The sequence below is a fragment of the Chiloscyllium plagiosum genome, unplaced genomic scaffold (assembly GCF_037043375.1).
Source record: "Chiloscyllium plagiosum isolate Xiang-an unplaced genomic scaffold, Cpla_swu_hap1 HiC_scaffold_42, whole genome shotgun sequence".
Taxonomy (NCBI): domain Eukaryota; kingdom Metazoa; phylum Chordata; class Chondrichthyes; order Orectolobiformes; family Hemiscylliidae; genus Chiloscyllium; species Chiloscyllium plagiosum.
The window spans coordinates 435379-463376 of NW_028270180.1; the positions used below are offsets into that span (position 1 = coordinate 435379).

The 27998-nt window shown below is 44.4% G+C and overlaps 1 protein-coding gene across 5 annotated transcripts in view; it reads right to left on the reverse strand.

Annotated features, from left to right (window-relative positions):
- LOC122542508 (threonine--tRNA ligase 1, cytoplasmic-like) overlaps nt 1-27998 on the reverse strand; it is a 60240-nt gene that overhangs the window by 23077 nt on the left and 9165 nt on the right. For 4 of the 5 annotated variants that reach the window (XR_015754126.1, XM_087982085.1, XM_043680309.2 and 1 more), the window contains exons 2-3: nt 23651-23749; nt 8683-8849 (exon numbers count right to left, since the gene is read on the reverse strand). Coding sequence is in view for 4 of the 5 variants with exons in the window: in XM_087982085.1 (XP_087838211.1) it covers nt 8683-8849; nt 23651-23749 (266 nt within the window). In the remaining variant the exon portion in view is untranslated. The remainder of the gene's footprint in view (nt 1-8682; nt 8850-23650; nt 23750-27998) is intronic. The other variant, XM_087982086.1, reaches the window with a different exon arrangement.

The window sequence follows — 27998 nt, forward strand, 5'->3', positions numbered from 1 at the left end:
ACACTCAACCACTCCCTGTGATACCTGTAAATTCTTACCACTCTTTCTGAATTCTATATTAGATTTCTTAATGACAGTCTTAGATTGACGACCTTTATTATGTGTTTCCACATAAGAGAAAACTGTCTTTTTCAAACCTCTCATAACGTTAATTGCTTCCATTTGGTTTTTGTTCAGCCTTTTTTTTTAAAAACAGAAACCCATCTGATCTCATTTTCCTGATGTCGACCCACACGTTTATTATCAACCTTATGAATGGTCTCTGTTCCTTTTCTCGTGCCTTCTTTTGCATAATGTGCCAACCACTCCGCACTCAGGACTTTTACATGATCTAGCCAGGAATTGATGCAGGTTGGGGAGACAATGGCACAGTGGTATTATCACTGGACTATTAATCCAGAAACTCAGCTAATGTTCTCAGGATCTGGGTTCAAATCCCACCACAGCAGATGGTGGAATTGAAATTAAGAATCTATGATGACCATGAAATCATAGTCAGTTGCTGGAAAAACTCATCTGGTTCTTTAATGAAATCTGCAATCTGGCCTACATGCGAATCCAGAGTCACAGCAGTGTGGTTGATTCTCAAATGTCCTCCTTAATGATATAGCAAGTCACACAGCTGTATTAATCACAAAATCTCAAAGAAATGAAACTGGACATACCACCTGACATCAACATAGGCAGCAGAAAAGACAACAGCACAAACAGCGCTGCTGACTCTGCAAAATCCTCCTTACTAACATCGGGGGTGGGGGGGGGGGGGGGGGGGGGCGCGGGCGAGCGCCAAAATTGAGAGTTGTCTCACAGACTAGTCAAGCAACATTAATCAAATCTGAAGAAAGCATCTTCCAAACCCATGACCACTTCCATCTAGTAGTACAAGGGCAATAGATACATGGGAATACCACCAACTGCAAGTTTCCCTCCAAGCCACTCACCATCCTGACTTGGAAAATATTGCCATTTTTCAGTGTCTCTGGATAAAAATCCTGGAATTCCCTCCCTAATGGCAATGTGGGTCAACCCACAGTGTGTGGACTGAAGCAGTTCAAGCAGTAGCTCACCACCAGCTTCTCATGGGCAACTAGGGACAGGTAATAAATGCTAGCCGGTCAGCAATGCCCACATCCCACAAAAGAGTATGCAATTTCCAAATAATAAGGGTTTGTTAAATGGGCGTAACCTATAGTACAACCTTTAATATTTGTACGGAGGTCTCTTTTACCCTCTCTACTCCACCTACATTTACATCTTATCAGTGACCTCCACATTCTTTCTACTAAAATGCACTTGCTCACATTTAGTGTTGAACCTTTTTTGGCAATTATTAGCCTGTTCTGTTATAGAGGGTGTGTTCTTGTATTGCAGTATCTGACCATATGTCCACTCATCACAATTTAGAAATTGTACTTTTGATTCCAAACCTAAATTGGGAATGTATACTATGAACAGCTATCCTTGAGAAACACCATTGCTCACTGCTGGTCACTCAATATCAATCTTTTACTCCCAATTCTTGAGGTTTCTCTTGAAGCCAGTACTTCTTGTCCCCAGACTCCACTTCTCTAACCTGATTCATTAGGGTGCTATGGGTTACCCTATTGAAGGCCTTTTTAAAAATCTAGATAACTACTATGTCTACTCTGTTCAATCCTTAAATGTAAGAAAGTCTAACAAGATTTTCCCTTTCCAAATCCACACAGAGTATTCATTTTTATATATTATTTTTCTAACTAATCTCCCATTCTCTCCTTTTGTAAAGTTTCTGACCTGTTGGCCATTACTGATCTTAAGCTGTCCAGTCTAATAGTATTTCTTGAATGTGCTCTGCTTTTGGTATGCTTTCCTTTATTGGTCAGAGTACTGAGTACAGGAGTTGGGAGGTCATGTTGCGGCTGTACAGGACATTGGTTAGGCCACTGCTGGAATATTGCGTGCAATTCTGGTCTTCTTCCTATCGGAAAGATGTTGTGAAACTTGAAAGGGTTCAGAAAAGATTTACAAGGATGTTCCCAGGGTTGGAGGATTTGAGCTATAGGGAGAGACTGAACAGGCTGGGGCTGTTTTCCCTGGAGCATCGGAGGCTGAGGGGTGACCTTATAGAGGTTTACAGAATTATGAGGGGCATGGATAGGATAAATAGACAAAGTCTTTTCCCTGGGGTGGGGGAGTCCAGAACTAGAGGGCATAGGTTTACGGTGAGAGGGGAAAGATATAAAAGAGACCTAAGGGGCAACTTTTTCACACAGAGGATGGTATGTGTATGGAATGAGCTGCCAAAGGAAGTGGTGGAGGCTGGTACAATTGCAACATTTAAGAGGCATTTGGATGGGTATATGAATAGGAAGGGTTTGGAAGGATATGGGCCGGGTGCTGGCAGGTGGGACTAGATTGGGTTGGGAAATGTGGTCGGTATGGACAGGTTGGACCGAAGAGTCTGTTTCCATGCTGTACATCTCTATGACTCTATAATTACATTTGTATTCTGAAAACCCTGTGGCAGGCACTATACTTTTTTCTAAGAGAATATTAAAGAGACATTATTAATTTCAATAACTTTTATAGATTACTTTTAAAATAAAAAGATGAAATCTCTCTGGACCAGCCCCTTCGAATTTGTTTAGTTTATCGAAATTATCCTCATTTTCTCAGTTTAATTTTAAATGATGTGGAGGTGCCAGTGTTGGACTGGGGTGGACCAAGTCAGAGGTCACACCTGACGAAGGAACAGTGCTCTGAAAGCTTGTGATTTCAAATAAACCAATTGTACTATAATCCAACATTGTGTTACTTCTAATTTTAAATGCACATCTAATTGCTTAATCCATCACTTATTATGTCTACTTGTTAATTCTCCCTGATTAATTCCAAAGTGAAATCTTAATTTAAATTCCCAACATTTCTACAGTATTGCCTATGGTATTACTTGGCAAAAGTGAGGACTGCAGATGCTGAAAACCAGAGTTTAGATCAGAGTGGTGCTGAAAAAGCACAGCAGATCAGGCAGCATCAGAGGAGCAGTAAAATCAACGTTTCAGGCAAAAGCCCTGAAGATTTTCCTGCTCCTCGGATGCTGCCTGACCTGCTGTGCTTTTCCAGCACCACTCTGATCTAAACTATGGTATTATGTTGTCTGTCCCTTAGTATTGTTATGTCCATCACAGCTTTCTTCACTTTAATGATTTGGCTATAAAGTATTTGACTACTTAGCTGAATGTTCCCTGATAATTTAGATTAGATTAGATTACTTACAGTGTGGAAACAGGCCCTTCGGCCCAACAAGTCCACACCGCCCCGCCGAAGCGCAACCCCCCATACTCCTACATTTACCCCTTACCTAACAATGGCCAATTCACCTGACCTGCACATCTTTGGACTGTGGGAGGAAACCGGAGCACCCGGAGGAAACCCACGCAGACACGGGGAGAACGTGCAAACTCCACACAGTCAGTCGCCTGAGGCGGGAATTGAACCCGGGTCTCTGGCGCTGTGAGGCAGCAGTGCTAACCACTGTGCCACCGTGCCGCCCACAAAGTTTCAACTTCTTTATTTACTTTTCTTTTAACACGTTTCCTAACTTCTTTGAATTCCCCCTTATATATTCCTGTCTATGAACTTGACATGTTTCATTCATAAATTGTTCCATTATTCCTTTATTCCATCATGCAGTCTCGTTTGTGTTTAGCTTGTTCTTTACTTTCACAAGTATATATTGTTCCCTAAATTGTTGACCAAAGTTTTAGATGTTTTTCATTTGTTTGCCAATATTGCTTCTTTTTGCCAATATTGATCTTCAGCTCCATTGTTAGCCTCTTGAAATTACTTTTTATCCAATCTCTCAACCTATGTTTTCATCATAATCTTGTATATTGTCGTGATCATTAATATTTTATTATGGCCACAATTTTCTAGATATTCTCCTCCTTTTACACATCTATTCTGATGCAGGTGGTGTCAGCTGGACAGCTGGTTTGTAATGTACAGTGATGCTAACTGCACGGGTTTAAATGCTGTACAAGATAAGGTTATGAAGCGCTCACCTTGCCTGAAAGGTAGTGATCCTCAGACTAAACTATTACCAGTTATCTCTGCCAAATGAGCAGCCCTCTGGTCTGGTAAGACCATGGCAACTTTACATACTCTGGCTCATTTTGCAATTCTACATCACATTTTCCCTAATGGGGCCTTTACCTATTGATTACAAATGTACCCCATACACACAATAGGGATCTTATTCACTTCTCCTCTTTCCGTAACTTCTCTGCCGAATTAATATGAGAATTGAAATTTCCCTTAACCGTTTGCCATGATTATAAATAATTCATTGAATTATCTATATTTCTTCCTCCACTTCTGTTCCCCTATTAATGGTCTGTGGGGTATTCATGTGGTGTGTCCTTTTCACTCTATCCAAATAGATTCCATTTTGAGCTTACTGAGACATGTCTCTATTTTATTGCCATGTGTGACAATGCTGTCACTTTAAGAGATTATTTTGTTCTGGTTTTCTTTTGAAGAGAGGTTGTAAGGCAGAGATTCCAAACTAACTGAGGACAACTTGAGTAAATAGCTTGGGAGGCCCTTTTTTAAAAAAAACAGCCTGAATGGGTGTGGCCAGCTCTCAGATCCAGATTTCTGGGTTTTGGTTTGTTTCAGTAACATCAGAAGATATTGGGATCTCAAAAGAATTGGAAGCTTCAGTGACTGCCTCTTGGCTTCTACTCACTGAGTCATCTCTTGACAATTTTTCTCTCCTCGATTGGAGAGCTGTGTGCGAGAATCTGTGTCTGAACTTTCCTTTTTGCTAAGGTGTGTGTTTATGGAATGTTACTATATTGGAACAGTTAATTAATAATAATTATAGAGTCATAGAGGTCTTCAGCATACAAAGAGGCCCTTCAACCCAACTTGCCCATGCCACCCAGTTTTCACAATTGAAACTATTCCCACTTGCCTGGGTTTGGTCCATACCCTGCCATCCCTATCCCATCCATGTACTTGTCTAAATGTTTCTTAAATGACAAAATTGCACTTGCCTCCACTATCTCTGGCACTCCATTCCAGATACTCACCACCATCTGTGTGAAAAAAAATGCCTCTCTGGACCCTTCTGTATCTCTTCCCTCTCACCTTAAACCCACGTCCTCTAATTTTACACTCCTCTATCAATGGGAGAATCTGCCACCTATCTTTCTTACCTATACCTCTCATGATTTTATAAACCTATGTAAGGTCACCTCTCAGTCTCCAAGGTTCCAGTAAAAACATTCCCAGCCCATCCAAGCTCTTCTTATAATTCAAATCTTCCAGCCCAGGTAGTATCCTAGTAATACCTTTCCTAGTTTAACAATATCCTTTCTACAGTAAACCAACCAGAACTGCATGTAGTACTCCAAATGTTGCCTCACCAACATCTTCTACTTTCTTATAGCATCTGTACCCCAGAACATTGAGTTGCCAGTCCTGTCTCTCCCTCAGCCAGGTTTTTCTCCTAGTTATAATATCCCAATCCCATGTGCCCAGAGTTCATTTGCCTTACCTGTCAGGCCTCTTGCATTGGAAATAAGTATAGTTTAACCCAGACTTCCCACTGTGCTCTTGCCTGCCCTGAGATTACCAACACTGCCTTTACTGTTTAACTTGCTCTCATTAACCTCTATATTGTCCTCAATCTTCTCTTTTGTCTCCCCATTGCTTTGGATCCCAACCCCCCTCCCAGACTAGTTTAAAACCTCCCATGTGGCTCTTGCAAATCACTCTGCCAGGATATTGGTCCTCCTCCAGTTCAGGTGTAAACTGTTCCTCTTGCACAAGTCATGCCTGCCCCAGATAAAATCCCAATTATCCAAGAGTCTGAATCCATGCCCCCTGCAGCAGCTCTCAAGCCACGCATTCATCTGCCAAACCTTCCTCTCACTAACACATGGCACTGGAAGCAGTCCAGAAATTATGCCCTTGAGATCCTGCATTTTAAACTTCTATCTAGCTCCCTATAACTACTCTTCAGGTAGGAAAAGGGATGAGGTCCTATGTACAATGAACTCTGGCTGCTCACTGCACGCGCCGCCCTCCCCTCCACTTTAAGAAGTTCATGCAATCGCTCAGTTATTGTATCCATTGTTAAGTTTCCAATCTGTTAAGCTATTCTAAATTCCTCTTTCTCTGATTGTATTTTAAATACAGCATTTAAATAAAATGTGTTTTTAACTTCAAGTAGTTTGACCAGTTGTACTGCACCTGAGACTTTACATTTGCCTTTAAAATAAGAAAAAGTTAGGGTCTAGACTTCCTTAGAACATTCTTGAGGGGGTCTGATCTGATTCATAACAAACTGGGGGGGTTCTTGTTGGGCCGAAATCTATAATTCAAAATTGAGTTTAGGATTGTTGAACTCGAAGGCTGCGAGTGGCAATTGTTGGGGTCTTTTATTCCTGGTATTGAATTCAGTTGGTTTAAACAGGGTGCACCTTGTGCAGGAATAGCTCTTTTGGCCACTAAGTTTTCTCGGGTGGAAGAAGTGATTGCAAAAGTTTTACAAAAAGTGAGCAAGGCAAAGCTGTTGGAATTGGCAGACCAGGTGGAGTTGGGGTTGATTTTGTTATGCAAAAATGGGAGATAATTCTATTTTGCTCAAAAAGCACACAATCTGCAAGTCAATTTATGTAACATTTTCTAAATTCCTATTTTGGAAATAGAACCTGTCTGACTCAACAGACTCTGAATTCACATCTTTAATGCATTGTCTGAGCTGAGATGCCACTTTTTAAAAAATAAAACCCTAAGTTATCTCGAGAATGCGACCAGAAAGGAATTCTGGGATTTACATATAAATGAACTGAAACCCATTCTAAAAGATGAAGGACTTAACAGCAATCTATGTTTGTTCAACATAACGCTTCAGTTGCATGATATGTGATCGTTTGCTATACATTCTGTGCCCTATGATCCTGCTCCAAAGCTATATGATGAAGGAACAGTGCTCTGAAAGCTAGTACTAATAGACTAAGACTAAGGGTTTTAAAAATGAAGACACCTTTGGATTTTGAAGTTTTTTTTAAGGGGATGGGAAGTGTTACAATGCTGTCACTTTAAGAGATTATTTTGTCATTTTCTGGGAAAGAGGTTGGAAGGCAGAGATTCCAAACTGGCTACTGAGGACAACTTGAAAGCTTGGGAAGCCCTGGGTTTTTTTTTAAAATAGCCTGAAAGGGTGTGGCCAACTCTCTCCGATCTAGATTTCTAGATTTTGGTTTTTTTCAATAACATCAGAAGATATTGGGGCCTTAAAAGAGTTGGAAGCTTCAGTGAATGTCTCTTGGCTGCTAGTCTCTCTAAATCTTCTCAATGATTTGTTTCCTTCTGTATTGGAGAACTGTATGTGAGAATCTATGTCTGAATTTTCCTTTTTGCCAAGGAGTGTGTTGAAAGGATGTTACTATATTGGAGCATTTAGTGAGGAATAGTTACTGTATCTATTATTCTGTCAAGTTTCCAATCTGTGAAGTTATTCTGAATTGCTCTTTCTCTGGTTGTATTTTAATGAGTGTTTACATTAATGGTATTTTGCTTCCCGTCGAGTAGTTTGGCCAGTTGCACTGCATCGGAGACACTTTATACTTGCCTTTAAAATTAGAAAAAGTTAGGATCTAACCCTAACCTTCTTAAAATATTTTTGAGGGGTCAGATATGTCATCCTTTAGACTCCAATATTGCAGCAGGACTGAGCATGGGCGTTGTCCACTTACACCTGCTTTCTTTTTTATTTAGATTAGATTACATTACATTACAGTGTGGAAACAGGCCCTTCAGCCCAACAAGTCCACACCGACCTGCCGAAGCGTAACCCACCCATACCCCTACATTACTTTTTGCTTTCACTCTTTATCTTTCTTGTTTTCTTTAAAAAGTAGAGAGCGATGGGTGGAGGAGGCGGCATCCAGTGGCAGCAGTAGTGACAGCAATGTCAGGATGAGTTCCAACTCCACACCTGCCAAGGGTATCCTGGCAGCAAGCAACAGGTCCCAAGCTAACTCCCCCAGCACCGACTCACAGGCCGAGGCGAAGTCCCACGTCAGTAGCTAGACTAGCTTCCAGAACTGAAAGTGCTGGTGGTGGACTCCAACGACTGATGACTGGCAGCAGCATCTGGAGGAGCATCAGATGGGACACAGGAGATAGAGAACCCCCACAACCCCAGGCCGATGGTTCCAACTCAGAAGTTGCAACTGCGGCATAGGCGGAGGCCCACAACAGAGACCCCAGAGATCATTACATAGACTGCTCCAAAGACTGTCAAGCAGCGATGAGATGAGCAGTGGAGGAGGAACAAGATAAGGAGAGAAAGTAAAATTTTGCCACATGTTCAACATTTCAAGATGGCGCTAAAATGTGGCGACACTGTGTATAACACATGAAGTCACTTTTCACAATATTTTAAATTCATGTGACGATAAATCTAACCTAAATCTTGATGTATCGCTCCTCGTCCTTTGCAGTCAGCACCCAACTTCAACAGATAAACATAGATCCACAATGTCTGTTTGACTCCCAAGGGGATTAGAATACCAAACACTGCCTCACCATGACTCATGTTCATTATAACTGACCTCTGAACATCTCTTCCAAAAAAACATACAATTTTGAAATACTCTAATAGAAGCCCAAGTGTTTAACACATACCAATGACCTGGGCAATTCATGGGCTTCAGCGCAAATATCTCTTTCTCCACCTGAAAGCTAAACATTTTCTCATGGTAGTGCTGCCAGTGGCCAGATATTTCCCACAGGCAACTGCTGTAGATATTTGGAGATATCACTTCAGTGAATCCATGTCTATGATACTCCTCCTGTAACAGATACAGATAACAGTCAAGAACAAACTTGCATTTATTTGCACCATCTATGACATCAAGCATCCTTTATGCATGACAACTATGGAGAACTTTTGAAAGCATCATGGTTCCAAAGGTTGCAAACTACAATCCAGTAAAACCCCACAAAATAGCCATGCGATTGAAGACCACAATCTGTTACTGTCACACCATTAGAAAAATAAATATATTCAAGGGAAAAATGGAAAATATCTACGTATGACATGAGCATCACTCAAGATCAATATTCATTAACCATTCTTAATCACCCTCAGGAAGACAGCAGTGTGCCAATCTTGAACCACTTATGATCATCTCACTTAAGTATTCGTATTGTTAGGGAGGAAGTTCCAGGAATTTAACCCAGTGACAGTGAATGAAGATGATAATTCCTAGTCAGCATGGTGTGGAGTTTGGAAGATGTGAGATTTTCATGTGATGGTGTTCTCACGTATCTATTGCCCTTGTCTTTCCACATGGTAGAAGTCATTTATCGTCTTCTAAATGTACCATGCTCTCTCTCTCTCATCCTACTGGAGGGGGAAAGGCAAGGTTGCAATTTAATAAATCATCCAAAGATCAGCACCTATGACTGCATAACACTCCCTAAGAATTGAAATTGGCATTTTGTGCTCAACTCCTGAAGTGGAGTTGGAACCCATGACATTCTGATTCAGAAAGTACTATCCACAGAGACAAGCTGACATGAGACAGCCCATGCTCTTGTTCAAACGGTAGTTTTGCCACCATTTGCTTCATGTTCTCCCCATCCCCATCCCCACTTATACCACAAGGAAAGCATTGCTCCTCATGGAAGACCAGGTAGTACAAGTCCATATGTTATTTCATTGTGAAGTACCACAGCTGGAGCATATCCTGTTCACAAATAAACTAGGTCAGTGGAAATACCCAGGAATTGTATTCGCTGATCATTTTTCTTCCTTAAATCCATTAGCACAGAGGCTTTACGTTTCTGAGCAGATACCAGAGGATGATGATCTTTATACTTGGGCATGTGTTACGACAAAAGGTAAACAGCTCTGCTAATTTAAACCCAGCACACAGAGAAGCTCATTTTACACCGTAATTTGCTGTCAAATCTTCTCTTTGTATCTTCCTCTGCAGATTTTCCTCTGACGTCTTTTCTTCAGTATTCTGTTTCACAGGTCTTTCATTTGAACAGATACCTTTCGGAGAGTTATTCGGCTGCATTTATACTTGTTGGTTTTCTTGGCCGTTCTCTCTCCAGTTCAAAATGTCCGGTTTTATACATCAAAATATCGGATCATTTCATTGGTTTAATGTCATCCCAAACAGTAAAATTCAAATTCAATTGGATTGTGGTACCTGGGGCATAATTTAAACTGATTGGCCAAATTTGAATTTGTTTTTGTTCCATGGCAACACAACTCCAGCTATTTGTTTCGACCAAGCATTACATTTTTACCTTGTCCAGCACTCTGTGCTTTCAGTCATCCTTAAAATTCACACCACACCAGGTTATAGTCCAACAGATTTAACTGGAAGCACTAGCTTTCAGAGCGCTGCTCCTTCATCAGGTGGTTGTGGAGTACACAATTGTAAGACACAGAATTTACAGCAAAAGTTTACAGTGTGATGTAACTGAAATTATACATTGAAAAACACCTTGATTGTTTGTTAAGTCTCTCATCTGTCAGAAGGACCATGATAGTTTCACTTCTTTTATATGTAAATCACTAAACTTTTTTTAAAAAGTCACAACCGTCTCCAACACATTGTCTGTGACATATACATTAAAATGTTCCAAGGCCAGTACCAAACTTAATAGCTCCCTTTCGATCATGGAGTATTTCTTCTGGTGGATGTTGAGTTTCTTCAAAAAGTAACCAACTGGCAGTTCAATCCCATTATCATCTTCCTGTAACAGTACAGCTCCAACCATGTCACTGGCATCGATGGCAACTTTGAAAGGTTTCGAACGGTTTGGTGTAGCTAAAATAGGTGAGGTGGTTAACATGGGTATTATGCCTCCTGGCATTGTTCTGTCCCCTGAAACTTTGCATTCTTCTTCAGCAAGTCAGTTAACAGTGCCACTACACTGCTTAAGTTCGGAACAACTTCCAAAAGAATCCGCTTGGTCCCAAGAATCAAAGCACCTCTTTCTTCGAAGTTGGTCATGGAAATTCCTCAATGGCCTTCGTCTTTGCGTTCTGTGGGAGCAACCTTCCAAGGCTGATGTTACGTCCCAAGAACGTCACCTCTGTTTTCGTGAACTCAGTTTTGTTTAAGTTTATTACCAGTTTTGCTTCTCATACTCATTCAAAGAGTTCTGCCAACTGTACCATGTGATCTTTCCAGGACATACTAAAGATCACTACATCGTCCAAATAGACTGCACAATTTGGTAACCCAGCCACAACTCTGTTCATGAGTCTTTGGAATGTGGCAGGTGCATTCTTCGTTCCAAAGGACATCACTCAGATTTGATGTAGCCCATTTGGGGTTACAAACACAGAAATTTCTTTCTCCGTCTCTACTAAAGATACCTGCCAGTTACCAAGCATCAAGTCCAACTTGATAATGTAACTGGCTTGTCCAACTTTCGCGATACAGTCCTCCAATCTCAATACTGGATATGAGCCTGATTTTGTAACAATGTTGACCTTCCGATAATCCATGCAAAATTGTTGAGTCCAGTCTAGTTTGGAAACTAAGACAATCAACAAACTCTACTCGCTCTGGCTCAGTTCAATGATATCCACATACAGCATAGCATCACCTCCTTCTGGACCTGTCTGGCTTTGAAAGGATTAAGCCGATAGGGGTGTTGTTTTATCGGAGCAGTATTCCCTACGGCTACTTCATATACAATAGCATTAGTCCTCCCCATCTGATTCCTACATATGTCCTCACACTGCAGTAACAAACCTTTCAATTGTGTTCTGTACTCCTGAGACAGACAGTTTATAAACTATCCCATTCCTCAAGGACTTCATTTTTTAACATACTTTGGTGCGTATCAAAATTCACAACATCTGGATTTGATTCCTCACTCTGCTGGGCAGTAACTAACACCTCTGGATCAATGGTGCTGGAAGAGCACAGCAATTCAGGCAGCATCCGAGGACAGGCAAAATCGACGTTTCGGGCAAAAGCCCTTCATCAGGAATAAAGGCAGAGAGCCTGAAGCGTGGAGAGTGGGGGTGGGGAGAAAGTAGCATAGAGTACAATAGGTGAGTGGGGGAGGAGATGAAGGTGATAGGTCAGGGAGGAGAGGGTGGAGTGGATAGGTGGAAAAGGAGCTAGGCAGGTCGGACAAGTCCGGACAGGTCAAGGGGACAGTGCGGGCTGGAAGTTTGAAACTAGGATGAGGTGGGGGAAGGGGAAATGAGGAAGCTGTTGAAGTCCACATTGATGCCCTGGGATTGAAGTGTTCCGAGGCGGAAGATGAGGCGTTCTTCCTCCAGGCGTCTGGTGGTGAGTGAGCGGCGGTGAAGGAGGCCTAGGACCTCCATGTCCTCAGCAGAGTGGGAGGGGGAGTTGAAATGTTGGGCCACGGGGCGGTTTGGTTGATTGGTGCGGGTGTCTCGGAGGTGTTCCCTAAAGCGCTCTGCTAGGAGGCGCCCAGTCTCCCCAATGTAGAGGAGACCGCATCGGGAGCAACGGATACAATAAATGATATTAGTGGATGTGCAGGTAAAACTTTGATGGATGTGGAAGGCTCCTTTAGGGCCTTGGATAGAGGTGAGGGAGGAGGTGTGGGCACAGGTTTTACAGTTCCTGCGGTGGCAGGGGAAAGTGCCAGGATGGGAGGGTGGGTCGTAGGGGGGGCGTGGACCTGACCCGGTAGTCACGGAGGGAACGGTCTTTGTGGAAGGTGGAAAGGGGTGGGGAGGGAAATATATCCCTGGTGATGGGGTCTTTTTGGAGGTGGCGAAAATGTTGGTGGATGATTTGGTTTATGCAGAGGTTTGTAGGGTGGAAGGTGAGCACCAGGGGCATTCTGTCCTTGTTACGGTTGGAGGGGTGGGGTCTGAGGGCGGAGGTGCGGGATGTGGACGAGATGCGTTGGAGGGCATCTTTAACCACATGGGAAGGGAAATTGCGGTCTCTAAAGAAGGAGGCCATCTGGTGTGTTCTATGGTGGAACTGGTCCTCCTGGGAGCAGATACGGCGGAGGCGGAGGAATTGGGAATACGGGATGGCATTTTTGCAAGAGATAGGGTGGGAAGAGGTGTAATCCAGGTAGCTGTGGGAGTCGGTGGGTTTGTAAAAAATGTCAGTGTCAAGTCAGTCGTCACTAATGGAGATGGAGAGGTCCAGGAAGGGAAGGGAGGTGTCAGAGATGGTCCAGGTAAATTTAAGGTCAGGGTGGAATGTGTTGGTGAAGTTGATGAATTGCTCAACCTCCTCACGGGAGCACGAGGTGGCACCAATGCAGTCATCAATGTAGCGGAGGAAGAGGTGGGGAGTGGTGCCGGTGTAATTACGGAAGATCAACTGTTCTACGTAGCCAACAAAGAGACAGGCATAGCTGGCCATACGTGTGCCCATGGCTACCTCTTTGGTCTGGAGGAAGTGGGAGGATTCAAAGGAGAAATTGTTAAGGGTGAGGACCAGTTCGGCGAAACGAATGAGAGTGTCGGTGGAAGGGTACTGTTGGGGATGTCTGGAGAGGAAAAAACGGAGGGCTTGGAGGCCCTGGTCATGGCGGATGGAGGTGTAGAGGGATTGGATATCCATGGTGAAGATGAGGCGTTGGGGACCGGGGAAACGGAAGTCTTGGAGGAGGTGGAGGGCTTGGGTGGTGTCTCGAACGTATGTGGGAAGTTCCTGGACTAGGGGGGATAGGACAGTGTCGAGGTAAGTAGAGATGAGTTCAGTGGGGCAGGAGCATGCTGAGACAATGGGTCGGCCAGGGTGGTCAGGCTTGTGGATCTTGGGAAGGAGGTAGAACCGGGCAGTGCAGGGTTCCTGGACTATGAGGTTGGAAGCTGTGGGTGGGAGGTCTCCTGAGGTGATGAGGTTCTGTATGGTCTGGGAGATGATGGTTTGGTGATGGGGGGTGGGGTCATGGTCGAGGGGGCAGTAGGAAGAGGTGTCCTAGAGTTGGCGTTTGGCTTCAGCGGTGTAGAGGTCAGTGCGCCAGACTACCACTGCGCCCCCTTTATCCGCTGGCTTAATGGTGAGGTTGGGATTAGAGCAGAGGGATTGGATGGCTGCGCGTTGTGAGGGTGAGAGGTTGGAGTGAGGGAGGGGGGGTCGACAGGTTGAGGCGGTTAATGTCCCGGCGGCAGTTGGAAATGAAGAGGTTGAGGGCAGGTAATAGGCCAGCGCGGGGTGTCCAGGTGGATGCAGTGTGTTGGAGGTGGGCGAAGGGGTCCTCGGATGGTGGGCGGGAGTCCTGATTGTGAAAATAAGCTCGGAGGCAGAGGCGACGGAAGAAGTGTTCGATGTCACGGCGTGTATTAAATTCATTGATGCGTGGACGGAGGGGGATGAAGGTGAGTCCTTTGCTGAGGACTGATCATTCGTCCTCAGTGAGTGGGAGGTCTGGAGGGATGGTGAAAACTCGGCAGGGCTGGGAGCTGGGAACTGGTGTGGGTGTGGAGCTGGGAGTGGGGTCGGAGCCATTACCTGGAGTGGGTGTGATGGTGGGGGGAATGGGGGTGGAGGCATGAGCAGGGGTAGTGTTCCCCTCGGGGTTCTGGGGGGTGGGGATAGTGACAGTGGGGTCTGTGGGGGGCATGTCAGCAGAATGCAGGAGAGTGGCGTTGGTGGGGTCGGAAGTGGTGGCAGACACAGGTGGCGGAAGTCACTGAGCGTGTGGCATCGGAGATGATGTGAGGGCCAGAAGTGGTTGTGGGAGTGGCCATGATGGGGGCAGAAGTGACATCATCAATCAGCGTGGGGGTGGTAGCTGCATCAGCCGCATGGCTAATGGCGTTTCCGAAGCCAGGGGAATCTTCTGGAATGTTTGAGGAGCGCTGGTTATGGAGGTGGGTGGATAAAAGTTTGTTGTACTTACAGTTTTTGACGTTTGAGATGGAATTGAAATACTGTTTGTTGAGAGTATGAATTCTCCTGAGGATGTAGTACAGAGTGGGTCCTTTGCAATTCTGAGAGAGTGTGGCCCTCAGCTGAGGCAAGGCAGACTGTAGAAAGGTTAGGTGCTGGCGCATTGCTGCAAGCGTGGAGCGGAGGATCTTGAAGGAGAACTGTTGCTGGTGTTTTTGAATCTGTAGTCTGTACTGTTTGTCCTGTTCGGGTCCGAACTCTGCTAGTTTAAAGGTGGTCCGGAGTCCGTGTGGGATGAGTTGGTTATGGAGGCAGGTACTGAGGAAGCAAATGTGGCTGTGGTAGCGAGTTTGTTTCACGACCTGGTTGAAGAGCTTCAGGGCAGAGGAAATGACCTGGGAGTTGCAGTGGGAGAGGGACTCCCTGAGATTCTTGTAGAGAGAGGAGGAAAACTTCTTCAAGGCAGGCATCCTTGCAAGAGGATTCGCAGTAGGGTTAAAATCAATGAGGTAAAAACAATGACTGCAGATGCTGGAAACCAGACTCTTGCAAGGGTCCGCATAAACCAAATCATCCGCCGACATTTCCGCCACCTCCAAACAGACCCCACCACCAGGGATATATTTCCCTCCCCACCCCTTTCCGCCTTCCGCAAAGACCGTTCCCTCCGTGACTACCTGGTCAGGTCCACGCCCCCCTACGACTCACCCACCCATCCTGGCACTTTCTCCTGCCACCGCAGGAACTTTAAAACCTGTGCCCACACCTCCTCCCTCACCTCTATCCAAGGCCCTAAAGGAGCATTCCACATCCATCAAAGTTTTACCTGCACATCCACTAATATCATTTATTGTATCCGTTGCTCCCGATGCGATCTCCTCTACATTGGGGAGACTGGGCGCCTCCTAGCAGAGCGCTTTAGGGAACATCTCCGAGACACCCGCACCAATCAACCAAACCGCCCCATGGCCCAACATTTCAACTCCCCCCTCCCACTCTGCCGAGGACATGGAGGTCCTGGGCCTCCTTCACCGCTGCTCACTCACCACCAGACGCCTGGAGGAAGAACGCCTCATCTTCCGCCTCAGAACACTTCAACCCCAGGGCATCAATGTGGACTTCAACAGTTTCCTCATTTCCCCTTCCCCCACCTCACCCTAGTTCTAAACTTCCAGCTCAGCACTGTCCCCTTGACTTGTCCGGACTTGTCCTACCTGCCTATCTCCTTTTCCACCTATCCACTCCACCCTCTCCTCCCTGACCTATCACCTTCATCCCCTCCCCCACTCACCTATTGTACTCTATGCTACTTTCTCCCCACCCCCACCCTCCTCTAGCTTATCTCTCCATGCTTCAGGCTCTCTGCCTTTATTCCTGATGAAGGGCTTTTGCCCGAAACGTCGATTTTGCTCCTCGTCAGATGCTGCCTGAATTGCTGTGCTCTTCCAGCGCCACTGATCCAGAGTCTGGTTTCCAGCATCTGCAGTCATTGTTTTTACCATATCCTATTGGTTGACAAGTACTGGTTCCTACTTTTAGTTCTCGGGAGGGGATCTACACAATCAATTATAACACGTGAAAGGTTCTTTGAATGCGGGAACTGGCAACAAAGGTACTGGTTTTATTACCGTCTGTGAGGAGAAAGTGAGGTCTGCAGATGCTGGAGATCAGAGCTGGAAATGTGTTGCTGGAAAAGCGCAGCAGGTCAGGCAGCATCCAGGGAACAGGAGAATCGATGTTTCGGGCATAAGCCCTTCTTCAGGAATGGGGAAAGTTTGTCCAGCAGGCTAAGATAAAAGGTAGGGAGGAGGGACTTGGGAGAGGGGCGTCGGAAATGTGATAGGTGGAAAGAGGTCAAGGTGAGGGTGATAGGTCAGACTGGGGTGGGGGCGGAGAGGTCGGGAAGAAGATCTCAGGTTAGGAAGGCGGAGCTGAATTTGATGGATTTGACTGAGACAGGGTGGGGGGAGGGGAAATGAGGAAACTGGTGAAATCCGAGTTCATCCCTTGTGGTTGGAGGGTTCCTAGCCGGAAGATGAGGCGTTCTTCCTCCAACCGTCGTTTTGTTGTGGTCTGACGATGGAGGAGTCCAAAGACCTGCATATCCTTGGTGGAGTGGGAGGGGGAATTGAAATGTTGAGCTACAGGGTGGTTGGGTTAGTTGGTCCGGGTGTCCCAGAGGTGTTCTCTGAAACGCTCCGCAAGTAGCCGGCCTGTCTCCCCAATATAGAGGAGGCCACATCGGGTGCAGAGGATGCAATAGATGATATGTGTGGAGGTGCAGGTGAATCTGTGGCGGATATGGAAGTTTCCTTTGGGGCCTTGGAGGGAGGTGAGGGGGGAGGTGTGGGCGCAAGTCTTGCACCTCCTGTGGTTGCAGGGAAAGGTGCCGGGAGTGGAGGTTGGGTTGGTGGGGGGAGTGGATCTGACGAGGGAGTCACGGAGGGAGTGGTCTTTACGGAATGCTGATAGGGGAGGGGAGGGAAATATATCCTTGGTGGTGGGGTCCGTTTGGAGGTAGCGGAAATGACGGCGGATGATGCGCTGTACATGGAGATTGGTGGGGTGGTAGGTGAGGACCAGTGGGGTTCTGTCCTGGTGGCGGTTGGAGGGGCGGGGTTCAAGGGCGGAGGAGCGGGAAGTGGAAGAGATGCGGTGGAGGGCATCGTCGACCACGTCGGGGGGGAAATTGCGGTCCTTGAAGAAGGAGGCCATCTGGGTTGTGCGTTTTTGGAACTGGTCCTCCTGGGAGCAGATGCGGCGGAGTCGAAGGAATTGGGAGAATGGGATGGCAGGATGGGAGGAGGTGTAGTCCAGGTAGCTGTGGGAGTCGGTCGGTTTGTAGTAGATGTCCGTGTTGATTCAGTCGCCTGAGATGGAAATAGAAAGGTCGAGGAAGGGGAGGGAGGAATCTGAGACTGTCCAGGTGAATTTGAGGTCGGGGTGGAAGGTGTTGGTGAAGTGGATGAACTGTTCAACTTCCTCGTGGGAGCACGAGGCGGCGCCAATACAGTCATCGATGTAGCGGAGGAAAAGGTGGGGGGTGGGGCCAGTGTAGTTGCGGAAGATGGATTGTTCCACATATCCTACGAAGAGGCAGGCATAGCTGGGGCCCATGCGGGTGCCCATGGCTACTCCTTTCGTTTGGAGGAAGTGGGAGGATTGGAAGGAGAAGTTGTTCAGGGTGAGGACCAGTTCAGTCAGTCGAAGGAGGGTGTCAGTGGAAGGGTACTGGTCGGTACGGCGGGAAAGAAAGAAGCGGAGGGCTTTGAGTCCTTCGTGATGGGGGATGGAGGTGTACAGGGACTGGATGTCCATGGTGAAAATAAGGCGTTGGGGACCGGGGAAGCGAAAATCATGGAGCAGGTGGAGGGCATGGGTGGTGTCCCGAACGTAGGTGGGGAGTTCTTGGACTAAGGGGGACAGGACCGTGTCGAGGTATGCAGAGATGAGTTCGGTGGGGCAGGAGCAGGCGGAGACAATGGGTCAGCCGGGGCAGTCAGGTTTGTGGATTTTGGGCAGGAGGTAGAAGCGGGAGGTGCGGGGTTGTGGGACTATGAGGTTGGAGGCGGTGGATGGGAGATCACCCGAGGTGATGAGGTTATGGACAGTCTGGGAGATGATGGTTTGGTGGTGGGGGGTGGGGTCCTGGTCAAGGGGGCAGTAGGAGGAGGTATCTGCGAGCTGGCGTTTGGCCTCAGCGGTGTAGAGGTCGGTGCGCCAAACTACTACCGCGCCTCCCTTGTCTGCTGGTTTGATAGTGAGGTTGAGGTTGCAACGGAGTGAGTGGAGGGCTGCGTGTTCCGAGGGTGAGAGGTTGGAGTGGGTGAGTGGGGTGGGGCAGTTCAGGTGGCACCCCTCCCCCCAGTGGGAAACTTTTCCCACAGTGCCTTTCTTTAACGACCAGCACTGTGACTTTATGTGTCCCACTTTATCACAATGAAAACACCGGAGGCCTTTCAACTCCTTTCCACCCTCCTGAGCTTCTTTGTTATCTTGTGGTGTAGGATTCTCCTTTCTCCCAACTTCTATATCTCACAGGACGGAATTCTGGCCAGAAGCTTGTCTTATGCACCAGTACTTATTCATCTGGATGTCAAGTTTGCTTGCTGAGCTGGAAGGTTAATTTGCAGACATTTCACTACCATACAGGGTAACATCATCAGTGAGCCTCCAGTAAAGCACTGGTGGCATAGCCCGCTTCTTATTTATGTGTTTGTGTTTAAGTTTCTTTGAGTTGTTGATGTCATTTCCTGTGATGTCACTTGCTGTTCTTTTCACAGGGGGTGGCAAATGGGATCCAAGCTAATAAAAAACAAAGAAAATTTACAGCCCAGGAACAGGCCCTTCAGCCCTCCAAGCCTGAGCCGATCCAAATGTACTGTCTAAACCTGTCGCCCAATTCCTAAGCATCTGTATCCCTCTGCTCCCCACCTACTCATGCATCTGTCCGATGCATCTTAAATGAATCTACCGTGCCTGCCTCTACTATCTCTGCTGGCAACGCATTCCAGGCACCTACCACCTTCTGTATAAAGTACTTGCCGGGTGTATCCCCCTTAAACTTTTCACCTCTCACCTTGAAAGCGCAACCACTCATTATTGAATGCTTCACCCTGGGAAAAAGCTAACCTATCTAACCTGTCTATACCCTTCATGATTTTGTACACCTCAATCAGGTCCCCCTCAATCTCCTTTTTTCTGATGTAACCAATCCTAACCTTCTCAACTTCTCTTCATAGCTTGCACCTTCCATACCAGGCAACATCCTCGTATACCTTCTCTGCACCCTCTCCAAAGCGTCCACATTCTTTTGGTAATGTGGCGACCAGAACTGTACACAGTATTCTAAATGCCACCAACCATGTCTTGTACAATTTTAACATGACTTGCCAGCTCTTACACTCAATACCCTGTCCAATGAATGCAAGCATACTATATGCCTTCTTGACCACTCTATCCACCTGCGCAGCAACCTTCAGGGTACAATGGACCTGAACTCCCAGATCTCTCTGCTCAGCAACTTTTCCATTTACTGTATAGTTCACTCTAGAATTAGATTTCCCAGAATTCATCACCTTACATTTGCCTGGATTGAACGCCATCTACCATTTCTCCACCCAACTCTTCAGTCTATCTATATTCTCCTGTATTCTTTGACAGTCCTCTATGCTTTCTGCTACTCCACCAATCTTCGTGTCATCTGCAAACTTACTGATCAGATCACCAATGCCCTCCTCTAGATCATTCATGTATATATCACAAACAACAGTTGCTCCAGCACTGATCCCTGTGGAACACCAATGGTCACCTTCCTCCATTTCGAGAAACTTGGTTCAATACTACTCTTTGTCTCCTGTTGTTCAACCAGTCCTTTATCCACCTAACTAAAACACCCTGCACAGCACATGATTTCACTTTCTCCATTAGTTTACCATGGGGAAACCTTATCAAACACCTCACTAAAGTCCATTCGTATGACATCTACATTCCTTCTTTCATCTATCAACTTGGTCGCTTCCTCAAACAACTCTATTAAGTTGGTACGGCATGATCTCCTCTGCACAAGACCACGTTGCCCATCACTGATAAGCCCATTCTTTTCCAAATATAAATAGATTTTATTCCTCAGTACCTTCTCCAGCAACTTTCCCAGCACTGATGTCAACCTCACTGGTCCGCAGTTACTTGGAACATCCCTGCTACCCTTCTTGTACAGGGGGACATGAGCAACTCTCCAGTTCTCCTGCACCTTACCTGTGGTTAAGGATGGTACAAAGATATCTGTCAATCTGCATGTTGATAGAATTCCGGTTGGTGTGCCATGCTTCGGGGAATTCTTGTGCGTGTCTGTTTGGTTTGTCCTAGGATGGGTGTGTTGTCCCAGTTGAAGTGGTTTCCTTCCTTATCTGTATGTAAAAATATTAGTGAAAGTGGGTCATGTCTTTTTGTGGCTAGTTGATGTTCATGTATCCTGGTGGCTAGTTTTTTTGCCTGTTTGTCCAATGTAGTCGTTGTTACAATTCTTGCACAGTATTTTGTAAATGACATTAGTTTTGCTTGTTGTCTGAATTGGGTCTTTCAAGTTCATTAGCTGCTGTTTTAGTGTGTTGGTGGGTTTGTGGGCTACCATGGTGCCAAGAGGTCTGAGTAGTCTGGCAGTCATTTCCGAGACATCTTTGATGTAGGGGAGAGTGGCTAGGGTTTCTGGAACTGGAACTCTATCACCAAACACATTGACTTGGATCCCATTTACCACCCCTTGAGAAAAAGAACAGGAAATGACATCACCACAGGAAATTACATCACCAAGCCAAGGAAACCTAAACACAAATAAAAAGCCGGCCATAACACCAGTGCTTCACCGGAGACTCACTTATGATGTTACCTTGTATGGTGATGAAACATCTGAAAATGACCCTTCCAGCTCAGCAAGCAAACTTACATCCAGAACTTCATCCTGAGCTACAGATCTTCTCAAAACTCGCGAATGTATTCCTCTGCTAGTTCTGCTGCCCTTTTCACTTTCTGAACTTTCTGTTCCTCCACATGAATTCTTATCATCTCTGGAAGTGAGTTTTTAAACTCCTCCAGCAGAATAATCTCTCTTAGAGCCTTATCGGTCTTATCTACCTTTAAGGCCCTCACCCATCTATCAAAATGACTATGTTTAATTCTTTCAAACTCAACATAAATCTGACCTGATTCCCTCTTTATGTTTCTGAACCGCTGTATATATGCTTCTGGTACCAATTCATAAGAACTTAAAATAGCCTGTTTGACCTCTTCATAATCTCTTGACTGCTCATCTGACAGCACAGCAAGTATTCCACTAGCTCTGCATACCAGTTTAGCCTGAACTAGCATTACCCATAAATCCTCAGACCACTCCATCTGCCTAGCCAATTTTTCAAATGAAATAAAGGCTGCTTCAACATCTTTCTCATCAAAATTTGGCACAGTCTTGACATATTTGTATCTATAACTGCCTTCTCTTTTAATCTCCATCCTGTTAACTTGACTTTGCTGACTAAGTCGCAACTTCTCAAGTTCAAATTTTCTTTTTGTCTCTCTCTTTCTTCTCTCCCTCTTTGCTCAGCTAAGAACCTTCTCTCTCTCTCTATCTTCTAACTCCATTTTCCTCAATTGTGATTTAACTTTTTCTAACTCGACAGGTGTGTCAGAGAAACAGACAATTCCAAGTGTTTGAGTAAATCCCTTACAATTTCAGTTTTACTTTTGTCCTTGGTTAAACTCAATTCTAGTCTCTTTGCTAATTTTAAAAGTAGGGTCTTTTCTTTCTAAACTTCCTTGGCAAATTTGGGAATAATCTTCAAACCCCATAACCCCTTGAGCAAATTTTAAGAGCCATTTCTCTCACTTTTAATTTAACCAACCACAAGTAACCAAAATTAAACAAATTGTCTCACCTACGTTATATTTAAAGATCAAGGACACTAACCAGCAAGTGTTTAAATCTACCCCAAATCTATTCAAATCTCAGACTGGATCTGTCTAAACGGTTCAAATCACAGACTAAAGCCCCCAACTTGTTACGACATGGGGTAAACCCTCTGTTAATTTAAACCCGTCACACAGAGAAGCTCACCTTGCACCGTAACCTGTTACATTCCGAGAGGCAAAGAACTGTCCCAGAGGTCACTATTTGAAGTAAAAATTAACAATTTTATTCTTTAAGTTCAAAAGAGAATATGAAGCAACTATTTACAACTCCTTTTACCTCCCACTCTACAATAATGGTCCAATAAAAACCCCGCATAAGATTTTTTTAAAATATTCAAACTTCAAAACCAGCCAGCTGTTGAATCTTTTCTTTGTATTTTCCTCTGTCATCTTTTCTTCAGTATTCTGCTTCACAGGTCTTTCCTATGAACCTTTCAGAAAGCTATTTGACTAGCATCTATACTTGTTGGTTTTCTTGGCAGTTCTCTCCTCTAACTGTTCAAAATGACTGGTTTTATACACCAAAACATCAGATCATTTCATTGGTTTGATGTCATCCCAAACTGTAAAATTCAAATTCGACTAGATTTTGGTACCTGGGCATAATTTCAACTGACTGGCCAAATTTGAATTTGCTCTCATTCCATGGCAACACAACTCCAGCTATTTGTTTTGATCAAGTGTTACATTTTTACCTTGTTCAGAACTCTGTGCTTTCAGTCAGTCCTTGGTAGCTTCCTCTCTCTTTCTTAAAGGTACAATACACCTTCATAACACGTTACCCCACTGTGTTGAGAGTGTAGTGCTGGAAAAGCACAGCAAGTCAGGCAGCATCCAATGGGCAGGAGAATCAACCAGGGAAAAGACCATGTCTATTTACCCTATCCATGCCCCTCATTATTTTATAAACCTCTATGAGGTCACCCCTCAGCTTCCAATGCTCCAGGGAAACAGCCCCAGCTTGTTCAGCCTATCTCGACAACTCAAATCCTCCAACCCCGGCAACATTCTTGTAAATCCTTTCTGAACCCTTTCAAGTTTCACAACATCCTTCCAATATGAAGGAGACTAGAATTGCACGCAATATTCTAACAGTGGCCTAACCAATGTCCTGTACAGCTGCAACATGAACTCCCAACTCCTGTACTCAGTTCTCTGACCAATAAAGGAAGGCATACCAAACGCCTTCTTCACTATCCTATCTACTGGTGACTCCACTTTCAAGGAACTGTGAACCCTGCTTTTCAAGGTCTCTTTGTTCAGCTATATATATGAAAAAAAGCATTCAATTAATACATGAATATGACCAATACCTGTATAAATGCTTTCAGCGTGTTGTAAATAAAAGCCCCTCTTGGCAGAAAGAAACAGCTCCCAGGACTGAGCTCATGGAAGTAAAACAATTCTTGCTCCTGTAAAGCACATGGAAGTACAATTAGGGTGATAAGTAATGCACAATCCAGGCAAAAACTGGTCAAAGACTCCGGTCTACATTAGGACAACAGAAACACAAAGAAACTTGTTACTTTCTTTTCCCTCCACAGTCGATGTCTATTTTCGGCAACTCATGACAGTTTACTCATACCTAAGCTTGTCTTATTGTATGCACGGTTACAACTACGGCAGCTACATTGCTAGTCCGCTCAGAGTGAGAATAGGAGACCGCCAGTATGCAAAGTAGGGGTAAATTTAAATAGGAGGAGAAAGTGAGGTCTGCAGATGCTGGAGATCAGAGCTGAAAATGTGTTGCTGGAAAAGCGCAGCAGGTCAGGCAGCATCCAAGGAACAGGAGAATCGACGTTTCGGGCATAAGCCTGAAGAAGGGCTTATGCCCGAAACGTCGATTCTCCTGTTCCTTGGATGCTACCTGACCTGCTGCGCTTTTCCAGCAACACATTTTCAGCTCTAAATTTAAATATGGGAACACTCAAAAAACAGTGCTTTTATAAGGGGGGTGGGGAAGAATTTGACTAATTGGTATTAACCTTCAACAAGTTTATTGAATAGAACCTTTTCAATAACATCAATTTCAGAGATCTTTGTAAAACGAGAAAAGGATTAAAATCAGTTTAATGATTTCATAAATGTTCAATAGCCCTTGGTCTTCAATGAGTGAAACTGCCCCAATCTGACAGAGTAGTCTGTTTATGAATGATTGCAAATAGACCGTACCTTCAGCTTATTGACCTTCCAGAATTGACCTGAAATTATCAGGATTGTTTATAACCTAGAAAAGAAAATTGTGGGAATTGAAGCATCGTCTCCCCTATTTTCTGAGGGAAGTTTTGTTTATTTATATTAAACTTTGCAAACTAATATTAAGTTGAAGATCAACAAGGCCCCAGGCCTGATGACATGCCAGAGGGTCTTAAAAAGAGGCTGCAGGGCAAGTGGGTGCTTTGGGTACAGTCTTCCAAAATTCCATAGATTTTGGAAACGTAACACAAGTTTATTCCAAATGTAACACCTCTATTCAAGAAAAGCAAGATGAAAAGACAGAAAGCAGGAGATTATGGGTTAGCCTATTTAACATCTGTCATTTGGAAGATGTTTGGACTCATCATCGAAGCAGTAGCAGTAAAATGCTCAGGAAATCGTAAAACAATTAGAGAAAATTAACCTGGTTTTGTGAAAGGGAAATAGTGATTGACAAATTGATTTGAGGATATAAGCTGGGTAGGTAAAAGGAAACCAATAGATGCGGGTATTTAGATTTCCAAAAGGCATTTGATAAGGTTCCACCTAAAAGGTAAGAACTACTCATTGTGTTGAGGTGACATATCACAGAGCACGAAAATAGACCCTTTGGTCATCCATGCCAAACAAGTTTCCCAAACTAAACCAGTCCCACTTGCCTGCATTTATGTATCCTTCTAAACATTTCCTCTTCATGTACATGTCTAGAAGTCTGTTAAATATTGTAACTGTACCTGCACCTACGACTTCCTCTGGTAGTTCATTCCACACACGAACCACACTGAAAAAGTTGATCAGGTTCCTTTTAAATTTTTCTTCTCTCACCTTAAAAACATGCCCTCCAGTTTCGAACCTATCCACCTTAGGGAAAAGTCCTTTGCTATTCACCTTATCTATGCCCCTCATGATTTTATAAACCTCTGAGGTCATCCCCTCAACTTCCTACCCTCCAGGCAAAAAAGTCTCAGCTTATCCAGACTCTCAAATTCAGAATCATACAGCATGGAAGCAGAGTCAAAGAGTCTGGTTCTGGAAAGGCACAGCCAGTCAGGCAGCACTGAGGAGCAAGAAAATTGACATTATAAGCATAAGCTCTCTGACCTGCTGTGCTTTTCCAGCATCACACTCTTCGACTCTGATCTCCTGTATTTGCAGTCCTCAATTTCTCCTAGCATAGAAGCAGACTCTTGGGTCCAATTAGTCCATGTTCACAAATATTCCCACTTGCCTGCATTTGCCCTATATCCCTCTAAACCTTTCCTGTTCATGTACTTATTCCACACACGAACCACTCTCTATAAAAATGTTTCCCGGCATGTCCTTTTTAAAACATTCTCCTCTCACCTTAAAAGTATGCCCTCTAGTTTTGAACTCCTCTATCTTAGGGAAGAGACTCTTGCTATTTACCTTATCTATGCCCCTCATGATTTTATAAATTCTTATAAGGTCACTCCTCACCCTCCCAAGCTCTGCTGGGAGGAGCTATCCAGCCTCTCCATATACCCCAGCAACATCCTGGTAAATATTTTCTGAAGCCTCTCCAATTTAATAATATCCTTCCTATAACTGGGTGACCAGAACTGTACACAGTACTCCAGAAGAGGCCTTACCATCATCCTGTACAACCTCAACATGACAACCCAACTCCTATACTCAGAGTTCTGACCAATGAAGGAAAATGTGCTAATCACTTTCTTCATGCAAAGAATTATGTACCGGAGCCCTTAGGTCTGTCTGTTTGACAACACAACTCAGGGTCGTATCATTATTGTATAAACCCTGACCTTGTTTGTATTAACAAAATGTAATACTTCACAGTTATCTAAATTAAACTCCAAAGCCCACTGACCCATTTGATCAAGGACTATTTGTAATCTCAGATAATAATCTTTACTGTCCATTATACCATCAATTTTCATGTCATCTGCAAATTTACTAACTAATCCCCTATACTCTCACCCAAATCATTTGTATAAATAATAAACAAAAGTGGACCCAGCACTTATCACTGTGGAACATTGCTGGTCACAGGCCTCTAGTCTGAAAAACAACTCTCACCACCACTCTCTGTCTCCTGCTGTTAAGCCAATTTTGTATCCAGTTGACAAGCTCTCTCTGAATCCCGTGTGATCTAATTTTACTAATTAGTCTACCATACAGAATCTTATCAAAGGCTTTAAAGTCCATGTAAACAATGTCTACTGCTTTGCCCTCATCAAGTGCTTTGGTTACTTCCTGAAAAACTCAATCAAGTTTGTGAGACACGATTTCCTATGCACAAAGCCATGCTGACTATCCCTAATTTGTCCCTTGCCTCTCCAAACGCATCTAAATCCTAACTCTCCTAATCCCCTCCATCTTGTCCATAACTAATGTCAGACTCACTGGTCTATAGTTCCCAGGCTCCTCCTTACAGCCTTTCTTAAAGGCACAACATTTGCCACTTCCAGTCATCTGGCACCTCATCCATGGCTCTAGGTGATACAAGTATCTCTGCTAGGGCCCCCACAAGTTCTACCCTAAACTTTCCACAATGCCCTGGGATATACCTGATCAGATCCCAGAGATTTATCCACCTTTCTGTTTTAAGATCTCCAGCACGTCTTCTTCTGTAAATGTGAACTGTTTCAAAGACATCAATACTTATTGCTCTGAGTTGCCTTGCCTCCATGTCTTTCTCCACAGTAAAAGCTGACACAAAATAGTCACTTAGTATCTCTCTCATCTCCTGTGGTTCCACACAAATGACTTTGTTGATCTTTTAACAGGTCCTACTCTCTCTCTAGTTGCTCTATTGTCCTGAACGTACTTGTAGAATCCCTTTGGATTCTCCCTAACCCTATTTACCCTCCTAACCTCCCTCTTAAGTATACTTCTACTCCCTTTATAACCCTTTATGCATTCACTCGATTCCTTCTTTTACTTGACCAAAACCTCGATTTCTCTAGTCTTCCAGCACTCCCTTCACTTACCAGCCTTGTCCTTAACACTAACAGAAACATACTGTCGCTAGACTCTCGTTATCGCATTTTTGAAGGCTTCCCAATTTTCATCCATCGCTTTACTGGTGAACTTCCACCGCCCCCAATCAACTTTTGAAGGTTTTGTCCAATACCATCAAAATTGACCTTCCTCCAATTTAGAAATTTAATGCGTAGATCCGGTCTATCCTTTTCCATCATGATTTTGAAATTAATAGAATTATGATCACTGGCCCCAAAGTTCTCCTGTGGAAGATTAGAATGCTTTAGAAGCCAGCATGAAGGATAGAATAGATGGAGAATTAAATTTTTCATTGTAAGTAACTAACATGCTTTTAGTCAAAAGCAGAAAGCTATAGTTTACACAAATAGAACTGCGTTAGTATTTACAGAGGAACCTCGACTATCCAAACAAGATTGGTGGGCACTATTTTGATCCGATAATTGATTATTCAGATAATCGATTTTAGCATAAACAGGGGAA